This window comes from Phascolarctos cinereus, unplaced genomic scaffold (genome assembly GCF_003287225.1).
Source record: "Phascolarctos cinereus isolate Bilbo 61053 unplaced genomic scaffold, phaCin_HiC Scaffold_2;HRSCAF=192, whole genome shotgun sequence".
In the NCBI taxonomy this organism is placed as follows: Eukaryota; Metazoa; Chordata; class Mammalia; order Diprotodontia; family Phascolarctidae; genus Phascolarctos; species Phascolarctos cinereus.
The window spans coordinates 242,641,772-242,659,168 of record NW_027555625.1 but is presented as its reverse complement, the minus strand read 5'-3'; the positions used below and the strand labels follow the sequence as shown (position 1 = coordinate 242,659,168).

At 40.3% G+C, this 17,397-nt stretch overlaps 1 protein-coding gene across 2 annotated transcripts in view; it reads right to left on the bottom strand.

Annotated features, from left to right (window-relative positions):
- Nucleotides 1–17,397, bottom strand: part of GNAS (GNAS complex locus) — a 289,283-nt gene that overhangs the window by 165,468 nt on the left and 106,418 nt on the right. The window contains exon 1 of one of the 2 annotated variants that reach the window (XM_078149882.1): nucleotides 875–1,057. The exons of the other annotated variant lie outside the window; for it this stretch is intronic. Coding sequence (XP_078006008.1) covers nucleotides 875–1,013 — 139 coding nt within the window. The 5' untranslated portion in view covers nucleotides 1,014–1,057. Of the gene's footprint in view, nucleotides 1–874; nucleotides 1,058–17,397 lie in introns of those variants that run through there. 2 annotated transcript variants of the gene reach the window in all.

The window sequence follows — 17,397 nt, the reverse complement described above, 5'->3', positions numbered from 1 at the left end:
CGTTCCCTAAAGATCACAACTATGTGTGTACATATACGTATATAGTTAGTTACACATACATACTTGTGCGTACATACATGTACATATCGCCCTCAGGACACATACGGCACCCTACAATAAAATGCACTAAGTTGCTCTAAACACCTTTTTTCCAGCCCAGAGCAGCCTGTTCACCCCTCAGTCAGGAAAAACCAACACCTTTATTATTCCAATCCCTATCTGGGCCCTTATGTCACAGTCTTTCCGCCTTCACTCCCCCCCTCTCCTCCACTCCCATTCACAAACAGCCATTTCCCTTGTCAAATCCTCTTCTTCCTAGCCCCCCTCACTTCCACGGCGCCCCCAAGTGACACCCCTTTCCCTAGCCAATCACCTCTCTCAGATGGCGGGTTCCCCCTCACACCCTCACGCCTTGACACCCCGTTTCCTGTTCCCCAAGCCCCGTCGAAATCTTACACACCTCTCCTCTCTTCTTCCCACCCCACCAACAAAAAAAAAATTGCGGTTTTTTTTAAGAGTCACAGCTCCAGCTCCCCCCCTTCACCTAGGCGGCTAAAGTAATCCAGAAGGTGGGGGTCCGGGGGGCGTCCCCTTCCTTCAATCCCTCCACCTTCCTTTCGCCTTACCCCCTTCCCCAATTTCGCTTTCCTAGGCCCCTCCTTCCGCCTCCAGCCCCTCCCCAAGGTCTTTGCCTCCCCCCTACCCCGAATCGAACATCGCCCAACGCCCCCCCCGAAGAGAACCGCGCCCCCCCCCCAGCAGCCGGCGGCTCGGGCCCTTCTCTCGGCGATAGGGGAGGGGAGGTAGGGAGCAGAGTCTGCGGGCCCGGCCGAGCCGGACGGGCGAGGTGCCCCCCTGCCTCCGCCCTCCTTACCCAGCAGCAGGAGGCGGTGGGTGGCCCGGTAGACCTGCTTGTCCTTCTGCAGCTGCTTCTCGATCTTCTTGTTGGCCTCTCGCTGCGCCTTCTCCTCGTTCCGCTGATCTTCCGTCTTGCTGTTCCCCAGGCACCCCATGGCGGCGGCGGCGGCGGCGGCGGCGGCGGCGGCGGCCCCCCCACCCCCACCCACCCCACCCCCACCCCGCGGCCTCGGTCCGTCAGACCCGCCCGGCCCGGCCTGGCCGCCCCCACCCCGAAGAAAGTGGGGAAAAAAAATGTAACACGGGGTGGGGAGGTGAACTGGGAGGAATGGGGGGGCGAGGAGACGGGGGGGGCGGGGAGGTAAAAATTAAAATTACCTCACAAAATCAACCTCCCCTACCCAAAAATATCAGTGTGTGAGTGTGTGTGTGTGAGAGTGCGCGCGTCTGCGTGTGGGTGAGGGTGCGTGTGTGTATCGTCTCCCAGGCGCGGGGGAGCGGGGGCCGCCGCCGCCTCCCCGCCCCCCGTCTCTGTGGAAGCCCTGTCGAGCTGAGGGGGCTGATGGCGCCGCGGCGGCGGCTGCTGCCGCTGCCGCTTCTGCCGCTGCCTGCTGCCGCTGGGGCCGCCGCTGCCTCCGCTTCCCGGCTACGCCGCGGGCCCCGCCGCCGCCCTGAGCGCTCTCGCTGAACCCTCCTTCTCTCCGCGCGGCGGCGAGGGCGAGGGCGAGAGCGATCCCCGGGGCCGCCCGAGGGGGAGTCGCTCTCCCTCCCGTGGCCGCGGCGGCGGCGGCAGAAGCGGAAAAAAAGAGGCACCCCCCCGCAAAAAATCCACAACTGGGGGAGGGTGTTTGGCTTTCCACTCGCGACGACCCCTTTCCTGAGCAACACACGGCCCACAGCCCCCCCCCAACTCGCCCCTGAGTCCGCAAAGCTTCCCCCCACCCTCCGCGGGTCTTCGCGGGGGTCTGGGTGGGGGTTGGGTGGGCGGAAAAAAAAATTTTTTAAATCAATCCCTTTTTGCCCCCAGAGTCATCCACACATCCAACTCCGGGCCGCCGCTTCCTCTTCGGTGGCAATTTCTCTTCCTTTCCTTTTTGCTCGGGGCGGGGAGAGGAAGATTCCCAACCCCCCGGAAAAAAAAATGTATATGTGTATGTATATATGTACACACACATGCATATGTATACATATATATATGACACCAATCTTCCGAAAACAAAATGCAGCTTTCCTCCAAATAACTCTCAGCAAATCCACCCGGGATATGGAGCAAACACGGCCACCAGGAGTGGGGGTGGGGGTAAAACAGGAAAAAAAAAACCTTCGCAGGCCGGGTTTCTAGTTGCCCAGTTCTCTCTGCTTCCCCCCCTCCCCCTTTTCTGGGCGCAATGGGGTCTCCTTCTCCTCCTCCGTGTTTGTGTGTGTGTGAATTTTTTCCTTCCCTGTCTCTGGTTTCTTCTTCCTCCTTCTAATGGTGGTTTTTCCAATCCAAGGCCTCTCTCCGTCCTCCACCCCCCACCTTCCTCTTTTTTATTTTTTCACTTTACATTTCTAGGCTCTTGATCCTTCCTAGGGCTTCTGCACACACTCCACTGTGAGCCACATCCAGTCCCTGGGAGGGTCTCCCAAAGCAGACTTCTCCCCTCGCCCCGCCCAGCCCCCCCCCAACTTCCAGCCCCCAGCCCCAACGCCGGCTTCCCTAGGATTTTTTTTTTGGTAGGGGCTTTAGGTCAGTTTCCCTAATTATTTTATTATCCTCATGCTTAGCTCAATTATCTTCCCGATATATTGTGTGTATATGATTATGTATGTATGTGTATATAGACATATATATGTACCCACACATATATTAATACACTGAGGTCTACAGAGTAGGAGAGACACAGAGAAATGGGTGGGGCAAGAGCACACACTGAACCATGGGAACTAAGTATTCACATGATAGCCAAACGTCAGGACAGCTAGGCGCCCTCTTCAAACCAACCCTGGGGCCGACATAGGGCGACTCATACTTACACGCGCACATTCACGCGCACATTCACACACACATGCAGACGGTAAAAAGGGATAGAGGTACGATCCTAGGAGCCTGAGCCAAAGCTAGGACATTCCACCTGCCAGCTTTTAACATTGCTGGTGACGCCCAAGTGTCCCATTCCTAACTAGCCATGGCCGCTGACCTGCCAGCCTCTTCCGAAGGAATGGGGCATTGCAGCCCCTTAAGACGGAAAGGGAAGGGAGAAAAATAGAACCGAAGAGGAAGCTTGCAAAGGAAGTGAGGTTCACCCAGGACGCATATACAGTATATTTATTTTGCTAACGTTTTGTGATTCAGCAATTTACAGCCTAGGTAATTTAGCAGCGAGACAAGAAATTGTTGGGGACTAAGAAGCCACTATTGTGAGACTCTTCTAACTTTCAGTATTGACTAACTTTAGCCTAAGGCAAGTCACTCAACCTCTCCAACAAGCCCGTCTTCCCCCACCTCCCCCTTAATAAAATGGTTATAATTATACTCACCGAGAGGCTGTGAACTTTAATTAATTACTTTACTTGTAAAATGTTTCAGATCTCTGTTAAAAGGTGCTATAAGAGTGCAATGTATTCCTAAAAGAATGATGACAGTAAATTAAGTGGCAAATGGAAGAATTACTGCTAACTCAGAAACTCCTGAGACAATTGACAGACTTCAGCTGATAGTGTTATGCTATGAAAACCCCATCTTGCTGTCACACCATAAAAAAACCTTTCATTAAAAATGAACATTTTACACAACTGTAAACAGTGACTTTCTAAAATTGTGTCTACAAACTATACCAGGTTGAAACAATTCATATTTATATTAAACCTAACTTTAGATATACCTTCCAACCTATATTTTTGATCTTAACACACAGTAGCAATTATAAGGACATTAATATTCTGCTATCCATGAAAATATTAAACAGTTAATAATCTGTCTCCCACTATGTAACAAAACTCAAGTCTGCCTCAATTAACAATTTACTCAATATAAGTAACTTCATTTAAAATACTTCAGAAAATCTGTGGAATCAACTGTGGATATATCCTTTCTTTACCTTAGAAGGCAATTTCAGGAGTTGATACAACCCCCTCCCCCCAAAAAAACAGCACCTGGTGCCCAAACTTCTAGTTGACCAGACTCTGAATTCAGCTGGATTGGCCTCAGAATATAATCCTTTGCTGGGTAGTTCTGGAAACCTTTACAACTTGATGGAAGCTGCCAGAGCTTGCACTCCACTGATAGCCTTGATAACCCAGAGTCTCCATTCCCAAAATGAGGCATTAAAGAAGAATTTTATAGTTCTCTGTTCAAATGAGTTCCCCAAAATGAGTTCATGTTATTTTACTCAGTCCTTTAACAGTACCTTTAATTCCCTGGCTTCCTTCAAGTCTCAGCTAAAGCTTACCTTTTGCAAGAAACCTTTCCCAGGGCTCCTTATCCATAGTACCTTTCTTCTGAGACAACTTCCAGTTTATCCTGTCTATATCATGTTTACACACAGTTATTTGCATACTGTCTCCCCTATTAGACTAGGAGCTCCTTGGAAACAAGGAGCTGTTTTTTGCCTTTCTTTGTATCCCCATTGCCTGGCATATAGCAGGTACATCATCACCATCAGCAGCAACAGCAAAGCTAACATTTACATACTTCTTTAAGGTTTGCAAAGTGTTTCACAAATATTATCTCACTTGATACCAACAACAAAAAGGTGAGATAGGTGCTATTATTATCCCCATTTACAGATAAGCAAACTGAGGCACAGAGAAGTTAAATGGCTTGCCTAAGGTGAGTGCTAGTAAGTCCTTGAACAGGAAGCAAATTCAGATCTTCCTAACTTCAACTCCATCACTTTCTGCACTGTGCCACCTAACAGCTTGAATGCTAATTGAGTGGCACCTAATTCTAGTTGACTGACAAAAGTTTCACAGCATTAATATATCTTTTATTCCTTACATGAGAAACTACAACAGTGAGGTAATACAGAATCACCAATGATAACTCATTTGTATAGTACTTTTGGGATTGCAAAGTGATTTGCTCACAAAAGTAGGTACCTCAAGTACTATTATCCCCATTTTACAAATGAGAAAACTGAGATTCTGAGACAGTGAATGACTTGCCCATAATCAGTAGCAAATATCTGAGGTACAATTCAAACCCATTTCTCCTAATTCCAAGTTTTCCCTCTATCTTTTATGCCATGCTGCCTCTCACCAAGAAAGTTAGTGATAAAACTTGAAAATAAAAAATAGAAGATGGGACAGGAAGGGAATAAGCATTTATATCATTTTACTATATTCCAGTCACTGTGCCAAGCACTTTTTACAAATATTACCTCATTTGATCCTCACAACAACCTTTGAGGTAAATGCTGTTATTATTCCCATTTAACAGTGGAGAAAACTGAGGTTAAGTGACTTGCCTAGGGTCAGACAACTAGTAAGTATCTGAGGTTGGAATCCAAGCTCAGTGCTCTATCCACTGTGCTACCAGTTGCCAATAAGATACCTCTGTCCTTATTTGAGCAAATTCAGATCAATAGATATTAATTGATCATCATAAGGCAAAAATCATCAGCCCATAGCTACATCTAGTAAAGTAGCTGAACATAATGAAACTCTTTTTCTTTACATAAAATGTAATCATTTCTTTATTGTCTTTACTCTCACCCCTGGCAGAGAGAAACATGGTAATTTTGAAGAAATCCTGAAGAGGTAAAGAACTGAACTTTCTGTTTAAAGGTAACTGGCTACTAAATCTATAAAAGGCTGGAAATAACATATATCTCCTACTTAAGCAGTTGTTCACCTTCTCCTTGTGAGAAAGGATTAGGAGTCAGGCTTCCACAACAGAACAAGGGGATTCTGAGGACTTCCAAGATCTTGTGCCCTCAACCAATCAGAAAGTGCCTCATTCTGAAAACAACTCGTTCCTTAAGAAAGAGCCCTGGGGGCTAAACTGGTTGCAACCCTTCAGGGACAGCGCCTCAACAGAGCAAAGGCTTTTCTCCATTGAGCTTGCTTAATAAGCTTATCAAATATTAACTGACACACCCCAAGGGCAGAGATAGCCGCCATTTTTGAACATGGGATGCATGAAGTAGGAGGAGTTAACAGAACATGGAGGAACACGGGATGGGCAGTTCAGGAACAGTGTAACTGGGAAGAGATGGACCAATCATAACTCATCTGGGAGGAGTACGGATCTTACTAATCACTTAAAAGTTGATTCTACTGCTGTACCATCATGCACATGCCATATTAGAGTGCACTGTGCCCACTTCTCTCGAGGGAAGCGAAATAAAAGCTTTCCTTCATTCACTCCTGTAGTAGACTTTTGTTTCAGATTTTTCTAACATCTACAAGCATATAAAACACACATACCCCACTACCACAGCCTCCCTCCCCAAAATGGATCTAGTGTCTCAAAATTCTTACAAGATAGTAAATTGAGCTATAGTTAATCAATCAACCAACAAGCATTTGTTTAAATGTCTACTAAGTTGCAGGCAAACTGGCTCAGCCCTTAAGGAGCTTGTATTCTATTGGGAAAAACTGGTGCATACAAGTACAAAATACATACAAAGTACTTTGAGAAATGCGAAGTGAAGTAAACTGGGAGGCAACATATGCAATAAAAGCCAACAATGCAATGACCAACCAGGAATCTATAGGAGCCACAATGAAGCATGCAACCCCACCTCCTGAAAGAGAAAAGACATATCCAAGATGCAAAATGAGACATACATTCTGGCTAACATGGAATTTGTTTGACTATGAATATTTGTTAGAAGGGTTTTCTTCTTTTTTTCTTCAACTGGAGGATGAGGAGGAAGGAAAGAAAATAATTGTTTACTAATTGAAAAAAAAATTAAAACAAAGTATTATGGGGAAGCATTGACACCTGCAATGATCAGGAAATTCTTCATGTAGAAGATGGCACATGAGCTGTTTTATTTTTTACTTATTTTTTTGGTGAGGCAATTGGGGTTAAATGACTCGCCCAGGGTCACATAGCTAGTAAGTGTCAAATGTCTGAGGCTGGCATGAGCTGTTTTAAAGGAAACTAGGAATTCTTATAGGTAAAAGTGAAAATGGAGTGCATTCCAGACAAGGGAGACAGTCTGCACCAAGGTTATCATGGCAGAATAGAACATGTCCTATACAGGAGAGTTAGGGTAATTAGAATTGTGATACCCTTAACAGAATGGGGCAAAAATAATGAGTTCTGTTTTGGAAATGTTGCATTTGAGATGCTTAGAGGACATCTTGGGGGAAATCTTTAAAAGTTAGCTGACAATGTGAGATTGGAGCTCACAAAAAAGACTGGGTATGAAGGCCTGTGAGGCGTTCTGTTATAAATTATAATGGAAGCTGTTCAGATTATTAAGATAAAGATTGCAGAGAGAAAAGAGGACTCAGGACAGACCTTTGGGATACACCCATAGTTAGAGATGAGATCTTATAAAGATGGGGAAAAAATGAGGCTAACTAGGTAGAAGAATTAGAGAGTAATACATTACACAAACCCAGAAAGGTGAAAATGGTCAATAATGTCAAATGTTGCAAGAAATCAAGGATGAGAATTGAGAAAAGGTCATTAAATCTGGCAGTTAAGAGATCATTGGTAACTTTACAGGGAGTAGTTTCAATTGAGTTATAAGGTCAGAAGCCAGGATACAGGGACTGAGAAGTGGGTGAGATGTAAAGAAATAGAGGCAGCCAATGAAGACAGACTTTCTTACTAGGAGTTTGGCTGAGGAGAGGCATAGGAAGATAGATTTGAAAGTATGGCAGGATCAAGTGAAAAAACTTTTTTAATGGGGACCTGGAAATTTGTAGGCAGCAGAGAAATAACCAATAGTCAGAAAGAGATTGAAAATACTTTCTAACATTTGAAAATAGGTATTACCCTAAATGTCCTTGTCTTATCCAGTTACCTCTTTCTCTAACTTGATGTTGCTTGAATAAGTCGCTCTATTTCCCTGTCTTCTCCTATTCCCTATCTATCTCCTATTGTTTAATTCTAGATGTTTCTCAGAACTTCTGCCTCTTGCACTTCTCTCAATGGATTCCTTTAGTGAATTCATTTGTCTACTCTCTTGGTGTCAAATATTATTTTTATGCAGCTGACTTCCACCTATAACTCTAGTACTGACCTCTCACTTATGTATATCTAACTGGTTACTACTCCACTAAAGCATACTCCCATTATTTAAAAAAAAAAACCCAAAATTTAAAATCTCTTCTTCCCTTCCCTCTCCACGTCTCCTCTTGGCAACTACCTCACTCTGTCAATAGTACTACCAAGTTGCCTTTTGCTTACCACCCAAATTAGAAATGTTAAAATTAAAATCTAATTTTTCTTTCAATTCAATCCACCAACCAACCAATCAATCAATTACTTATTATCTATTATGTGCCTGACACTGTGCTAGACTGGGAATACAAAAAGCAAAAATAAAGCTCCTTAAGGAGTTTTACACTGTATTTGGAAAAATATCATGCACATTCATGTTCCTAAGTATTTATAAGTATTTATAAAATGTATGTAAGGTCATTTTGGGGGAGGCAGGTGGTCATGGAATTAGTGTTAGTCAATAAACACTTATTAAATGCCTACTATATGCCAAGCACTGTGCTAAGTATCAGGGATACCAATAGGAAAAAGACAGTCCCTACTCTCCAGGAGCTTCCAGTCTAATGAGAGAAGACAACATATAAAAGAAAGCTTAAAAGGAGGTGGGGAGAAGTACTCAGTGCACCAGAATGGTGAAATCAAAGAAGTCCAAAGTGAGTGCAGAAGCCAGGTGGGATATGAGGAAATGTCTGAGGAGATGACAGTACTCTCCCCTCTCCTTAAATGGAAGAAGAAAAAGACTGGATCTTGCAAGATGGTATTTCCCAATGAAAAATTTACTAGGGGCATGATGGAGATGTCAAAGTTCAAAATTAATACTGCCAAAAAAGTCAGCAAGTTCAAACTTGGTGCTGCTGGGTGGGAAATAAGAAGATGCCTAGGGAATCAGGAAACATCTCATATAATAGAAGTAAAGCTTCAAAGGAATCTAGGAATTTCAAGATGTGGATATAGGGAAGAAGTACACTCCTGGCATGGGAGAAAGCCTGTACAAAGGGAGAGTTAGAAGACAGAATGCTAGGTATGAGGAACAGCAGCAAGGCCATTTTGACTGGAATATAAAAGTACACAAAGGGAAGTAATACACATATATTGAAATCCTGGAAAGGTAGGTTAGAGCCAGGTAGTGAAGGCCTTAAAATGTCAAAGAGGAGTTTGTATTTATACTTGATCCTAGAAGTAATAGGAAGACTTTGGAGTTTACTGAACACAGACTGACATAGTTGGACCTTCTCATTAAGAATGTTACTTTGGCAGTTGGGTAGAGGGTATATTGGAAATGTGAGAGATTTGAATCAGGAAGACCCATTAGGAGGCTATTTCAGCAGTCCAGGCAAGAGAAAATAAGGGCCTGAATACGATGGTCATTTGAGTGAGGAAAGTAAATTTTTTTTTATTTTTTAAATTAATTAATTTTTTTTTAGTTTTCAACATTCACTTCCACAAGATTTTGAGTTCCAAATTTTCTCCCCTTCTCGTCCCTCCCCCAGCCCAAGATGGCATGCATTCCGAATACCCCTTCCCCTAATCTGCCCTCCCTTCTATCTTCCCCCCTTCTCTTAACTACTTCCCCTTCAATTTTCCTGTAGGGCAAGATAGATTTCCATACCCCATTTCCTGTATATCTTATTTCCCAGTTGCATGTGAAAACAATTTCTTTTAACATTTGTTTTTAAAACTTTGGGTTCCAAATTTTCTCCCTTACCCCCTTCCCCACCCAACCTCATTGAGAAGGCAAGCAACTCAATACAGGTTATACATGTGTAGTCATGCAAAACACTTCCATAGTAGTCATGTTGTAGAAAACTAACTATATTTCCCTTAATCCTATCCTGTCCCCCCCATTTATTCTATTCTCTTTTGACCCTGTCCCTCCTTAGAAGTGTTTGCTTTTGATTACCCCTCCCCCAATCTGCCCTCCCCTCTATCATCCCCCTGTTCTCTTGTCCCCTTCCCCCCATTTGTAGGGTAAGACAGATTTCTATACCCATTTGAGTGTGTATGTTATTCCCTCCTTAAGCCCAATCCAATTGAGAATAAGATTCATTCATTCTCCTTCTCCTACTTCCCCTCCACTGTAAAAGCCTTTTCTTGTCCATTTTATGTGAGATAATTTACCCCCTTTTGCCTTCTCCCATTATAATCCTCTCTCCCTCTTTAATTTTATTCTCCAGATATCAACCCTTCATCTTCAACTCACCCTGTGCCATCTATCTATCTATCTATCTATCTATCTATCTATCTATCTATCTATGTACATACATACATATAATTTTTTCCCTCCAACTACCTAACACTTATAAAGGTCTCCTGAGTTACAAATATCATCTTTCCATGCAGGGATGTAAACAGTTCAACCTTAATAGGTCCCTTATGCTTTCTCTTTCCCATTTACCTCTTCATGTTTCTCTTGAGTCTTGTTTTTGAAAGTCAAATTTTCTACTCAGCTCTGGCCTTTTCATCAAGAATGTTTGAAAGTCCTCTATTTCACTGAATATCTATTTTTTCCTCCTGAAGGATTACACTCAGTTTTGCTGGGTAGGTGATTCTGGTTTGTAATCCTATCTTCTTTGCCCTCTGGAATATTATATTCCAAGCCCTCCAGTCCCTTAATGTAGAAGCTGCTAAATCTTGTGTTATTTTGATTGTGTTTCCACAGTACTTGAATTGTTTCTTTCTGGCTGCTTGCAATATTTTCTCCTTGACCTGGGAACTCTGGAATTTGGCTACAATATTCCTAGGAGTTTTCCTTTGGGGATCTCAGAAAGTAAATATTTAATGAACATCTATTATGAGAAAGTTACCATGTTTCATGTTAAGAATATGAAGATAATATAACACAGATCCTGAACTCAAAGGATTTCTATTCTGAAAACTTCTTGCAATTCCTATATACAAACTGACACCAAGTCTTGTCATTTCATTTCTCCAAATTTCTTTCAGATTTTTCCTGTCTCCTCCATCCCCACAGCTACATTGCTAGTTCAGAACCTCTTCACAAAATGCCTCAGTTACTTCTGCAAGAGGATCTGAAGTAGGAGTCTCTCTTTCTTGATGTTATTTTGTACATTGCAGCCAGACTAATGGTTCTAAAAACATTGGTTTAATCAGAGCCATGATTAGGATCTTTTCTGCCTAGGGAATTTTTTTTTAAACCACACCATAGAAAGAAGCATAAAGCTCAGTTGAGAAGGATATTGGAAGATTCTCTTTAGCTTGTCATTGGTAGTTTCCTATTTTACCTAATTATCCTTGATTACTAGATACTAAACTCTGTTATTTCAACATTGCCGGAAGACTGCAAGCACTACCTAATGGCCTCTAAATTTAGCACCTTGGGGGCAAAGACATGGTCACCTCTGCTCAAGAAGCTATAATACCCCCCCCATATTTCCTAAATAATTAAGTATAAACTCCTCTGGGGGACTTTGAAGGCCCTCTATAGTCTAATCCCTTTCTATTGCTAGCCTTATTTCCCACTACTGTGTAATAAACACTTCATTTAAGTCAGGCCAATTTCCAAACTATCTTAATTTATATGCATGTTTAAACCAGTATCTAAGTTTTTGTGATGTTTTCCCACAATCAAAATGTCTTTTCTCCACCTCTTTAAAGTCTTCCTTTAAGACTCAGTTTCTCTATGAAGCCTTCCTGAGCTACCCCAGCCCTGATTGTTCTCTCCTTTCTCTGAACTCTTACTACCCTCTTTAGTTAGTAGCACAATTTAACATTTCATAGTCTTATTAAAGTGGAAGGAATATTGAGATCATCTAGTCCAACCTCCTCATTTGATAAGTGGGGGAACTGAGGCCCAGAGATGTTAAGTGACTTGCCTAGTCAGTCTCATATAGGTAATAACAGAACAGGATTTGGAAACTATGTCCTCTAAATCCAAATCCATCATCTGTTTATTGCTGTTTTCACACTGCTTTTGGATAAAGTAGAAGGTAAAATGTAGAAAGAAGGTAGAAAGCCCTCAAGATTGATAATCTCAATCATCTTACTTAAAACAGGTGAGATCATTTACTTCAAATTTAAAGGTGAAGAAAGAAAAAGAATTGAGAAGAGAGAAAATATTTGGATGAGTTACTATTAAAAACAAAACAGAATCACTAAGAGTAGCCTCAAAGGACTGAAAAGTAGCAAAGAGATCCCATATTACATAATGCAGCATGATTTTATAGTGACTGAAATAAGATCAATTTTTCAGACTTCCCAGTAATTCTCAGCAGCCTTGGAAGTAATGTTAGATAGGTCAAATAGATGGTCAGAAGTACCCAGGGTTGGGAACTAGCTGGGTAAGTGCAATGGGTCAAGGGGCAACAAAATTTGATTGGTTGACTAGAGAATGATTGAAGTAGATGACCATGAAATTTAATTATTCTTTAATTACTTTAGATGAATTTTGTTTCCCTAACTAAACTGTAAGTTTTTTTTTTAACATAGGCACCATATCTTGCATTTCTGAATACCCCAAAGTGTCTAGTATAATGGTAAGCATTCTGTCTAAGTTCAATAATGACATGGTGGTCGACTGGCATTTGAAAGAACTGATACAAATAATTCAAAGTTATTATTATAGAGGAGCATGTCAGATACTTTGTTTCTATACTTTTCTATTTATCCTCAAACAACCTCTTTTTGGTCTTTGCAGAATTTAGAAGATACAAATACAATGTATTTAGATTCAAATGACAAATAGTAACTAAAAAAATTATATGTTACATCAGGCCAAAACCTAAGTCAGAATGCAAATACTAATTGTACACTTACATATAAGCATTTAATATAAGGGTCACAGCTCATGTGGATGGGATCTCTAAGATCATTTAGTACAACCCCCTAATTTTACAGATGAGGCAATTGAGGTCCTCAGAAATTAATTTGCTTGCAGAAAGGCACATTCACAAGGTAGTGAATAGCCAAATCAGAATTTGAACTCAAGTTCTGTGACTTCAGATTCAGCACTCTAACCACCAAGCTGGATTTTCATAGAATTAGAGAATTTCAGAGTCTGACAGTATTTCAAAAGCCATCCAGTCCAATCTGTACCAAAAGAGGAATCCTTGTAACATTCCCAAAAAATGGTCAAAAAAAATGGCCTTTACCTGAAACCTCTAGTGATGGGGAAACCCATGACTCCCAAGGTAGTTTTATCTCTGTTTTGGAAAACTGTTAATTGCCATTAATTGTCACTCCATTCCCCCTCCCCCATACCCTCCCTCCTCTTTATACACTGCAAACGATGTTGGAGTATATCCTGCAATTATTTTCACAGTGTTGTATTTATTATAAATACTGTAATATGAGATGAGCAAATGTCCACTAAAATGTTATATATTATTGCCCTTGGACATCAAAAGCAATTCTGCTAACACTTTTATTCATCTCTCCAACGAGAACTTGTGAGCCAGCCTTGCAACTTTGTTTTGTCTTCTGATTTCATTTATAGTAAGAATGTAAAAATTGATAGAACTGTGTTCCTCTGTACCAAAAGAGTCTAGGAACTACCTCTACTAGCAAATACTTGATCTTTTTGTCAAGCAGAAAGATTTATCAGCTAAAGATAACACCTGTTTAGATGTCTAATCAATAGTCATTGGAGCATCTGACATTTAGAGTACCGGTAGCCAAATTAATGTTCACAGATAGTCTAAAAACTGTATTACTATTAAAACTCTCTGCCTCAGTCTACTACTCTGCCACTATCACTGAAAAAGTTGATTGGAATCGAAGAGTATGGAAGTTCACTTTGTATTTTTCTTTGTTTCATGGGTTTCTATGGCTAAAGAATCCCTTACCAAGTCTACCTACTAGTGATAATCTCTGCACTCAATTCAACTCTTCCTCAGAAAGTCAACATCTGTCTGTGACTGGAATAATTTTTGAAAGTTTCTTATATGATAGAAACTGTCAGATCTTGTGTTCTACCAATTATCCCTTTCAGTAGCTCATTTTTTATGCAAGAAAATAATTCAGAGGTGAGAATCAAACAAAGTGAATGTGGTGAGCACCAAATAACACCATAAAAAAGAAACTGATTTTATTTTCATAGATAGGAGATTACTCATTACCAAGTCAGCTGACTATGAACAAATAGACCACCACCTTGTTAGAGTAAATATCAAAACTAATACAAAGCTAGGAGAAAAAATTAAAAATGTGAAAAAGGATAGGCCATACAATTAAAACAAGTCCAACTTAATATAATTAAACAAATTATTGATGCTGAAAATGGCCAATAACTGAATAACCAATATAAAATAATGTAAAACAATGAGGAAACTAAAAGCATCTAATAACCTCTGCTAGAAAATACTTGATTTTCTTACCAAGTAGAAAGATATATCTGCCAAGAGTAATGCCAGTTTAGTATATAAATTCATTGGTAAAGTCATATGGAGAAGGATAGTTGCAGAATATGAACTACATTTCCTCCTAAATCAGTGAGTGGCACTAGAGGGGGAAAGAAGTTTAAAGAAAATTTGATGAAAGCCAGCTAAACAAAGTCATCCTAAGGGTATTCAAGAATGAAACTGGAAGGAGTTGGGATGAAAGATTTTTATAATAAATTCTTTTCAACATCAGGGACAGTGAAGCCACCATGTATTAAAAATAATATTAGAGCCTACTATGTGCTGTTAAGGAAAATGGAAATGATACTGAATAAAATGAAGGTAGAAAGAGCAACTGAACCAAACCAAGTATACACAGAGGAGAGCTGTGCTAGAAGTGACACAGTTTTGAGGGCATTGCGAGGTCAGTTCTCAAGATAGAAGAAAGAAGGATGCAGACAAGCAAGGAACTTTTGTTATTATGATGTTAATTATTATACATTTTAAAAACACTTTATGTAACAAGTTCATTTCACATGCAATCCTCTTTTCTGTAGTTTTACATTGAAATATTTTTGTTTGGTGGTGATAGAGAAAAAATATCTCAAACTTCACTTGAAAGTAATAATCAAAGAGCCATCAAGCAAAGTTAACTTTAAAGTTATCATCTTCCAAGGTATTGTGCATGCTTTTGACACATTCATGGGATACACCTTGTTTTGCAAATCTTCTGATTGCTAATATTGGTGACACATAAAACAGGGAGGCATAGGCTCACAAAAGTTGTTCACCATTGTCGTGGTGAAAGTCCAGAAAATAGATTCCAAGTCAAAGATAGATTTCCTAAATATGTGAGATCCTCTCATTATCCCTGTTTGTAAGTAATATTATGCTGATTTCATTAAGCCATGAAACAAGGCAGATACTCAAATGAGATCCATACTTATTCTAAAGAGTAGGACCTAAACAGCTACATAGGAAAAATGAAGTGAATGAAGGAGGAAGGTCTTTTTTCGAGATTATGATCAGCCATTGGATAGGCAACCTACAGAGCTTGCCAATCAGTAAATGAATCTGGACCAGGCAGTGAAAATCAGCAGCACCTCCCCCAGTCCACTGGTTTTGCTTCCAGCCTACCCCCAAAGTCATCATCATCTATGTGGCATTGAGTTAAGATTTTGACACACATTCTTTAATGTTTCATCAAGTTAATAAAACACTTATTAAACGTCTCCTGTGTGCCAAATTCTGGGAATACAAAGAAAAGCATTTAAAAATAGTCTCTGTCCTCAAGCAGTTTGAACAGGAGGAAAACAGACTGGAGTACGCTTTGGAAATTTCATGTATGCATGCATTCGTGCACACGTGCATGTGTGTGTACCTGCACTTATTTTCTTTTTACTATAAACTTAACTGACAAACAAAAATACTTCAATAGAAAAACAACAGAAAAGAGGATTGCATGTGAAATGATGAACTTGTTACATAAAGTGTTTTTAAAATGTATATTAATTAATATCATAATAACAAAACTTCCTTGCTTGTCTGCACCCCTCCTGAACTTCCTTCTGCTTACTTCTGTGTACTTTTAAATGTTTCATTCACTCATTTTTCTTCATTTTCTTGCAGCATTATAATTTTCCACCAGCTCCCCATTCCCTTACTCCCCAAAAGCCTCAGAATTATAGTCAAGAGAACAATTCAACACATTGGCCATGTGAGAAAATACACATCTCATTTTGCACTTCTAGTTTATCATCTTATTTATCATTTTAGTCATCAGTTTTCCAAAGTTATGATTAGTCACTGCATTGTCAAGAGTTTCAATTGATTTCCTCTACATAATTGTGGTCATTGAATAAATTGTTCTCCTGGTTCTGATCACTTCAGTCTATATCAATTCATGCAAGTCTCCACAGGTTTCTCTGAATCCATCACATTCATCATTTGTGGTAGAATAATATTCCATTAATCCATACATCACAATTTGTCCAGTCATTTCCCAATTACTGGCCACTCACTTTCTAGTGAGTTTCTGGTTCTTCTAGTTCTGGTTCTTCATAAACTGCTGCTAGTCAGGTATTAACAGTTTAATGGCTTTTGAGGGGTATAGTTCCAAAACACTTTCCAAAATGGCTAGACCAATTTCTATCTTCACCAACAGTGCATTAGTGTGCTTACTCTTATACAGCCCCTCCAATAATGGTCATTTTCCTCTTTTGCCATCTTTGCCAATCTGACATGTATGAGGTTGAACCTCAGAATTGTTTTAATGTTCATTTCCCTATGTTATTGGTGTTTTTGAGCATTTTATATGGTGGTTGATAGCCTGAACGTTTTCATTTGAAAAAATGTGTGTTCATATACTACTGGGTGATGGCTCTTGTTCTTAAGTATTTGGATCAGTTCCCTATATATCTTGAATATTAGACCTTTATCAGAGAAATTTGTGGCAAATATTTTCCCCAATTAGCTGTTTCCTTCTAATTTTAGCTGTATTGATTTTACTTTTGCAAAGGTCTTCCAATTTCCCATAATCAAAACTGCCTATTTGATCTTCTATAATCATTTAGCCCTTACATAAGAATTCTCTACCAGTCATACTTGTGAAAGATATCTCCTTTATCTTCTCTTTGAATTTCTGTGTGATGTAATCTTTTAAAATTAGATCACACATTCATTTGTAGCTTACTGTGGTATATGTATGTGAGATGTTGGTCTATAACTTCTGCTAAACTACTTTCTGATGTTCCTAGCAATTGTTGTTCAATAGGGAGTTCTTATCCCAGTAGTTGTCCTAAAATTTCATAGTTCTTTCAATGATCCCCAATCTTCAACCTGAACCAAAAGCCCATCTTTTTTTAACATCAGCATCCTTTCAGTGATATTCTATGTCTATAATTTATGGAATTCTACACTTTCCAAAGGACTGATCATCACCCAAATGATAGTGGAGGGGGCATGATATATAAGAACAGGATATAACATTACAAATGAGGAAGTGTACAGCAGAAGTAATATGAAAAATATTTCACTGGA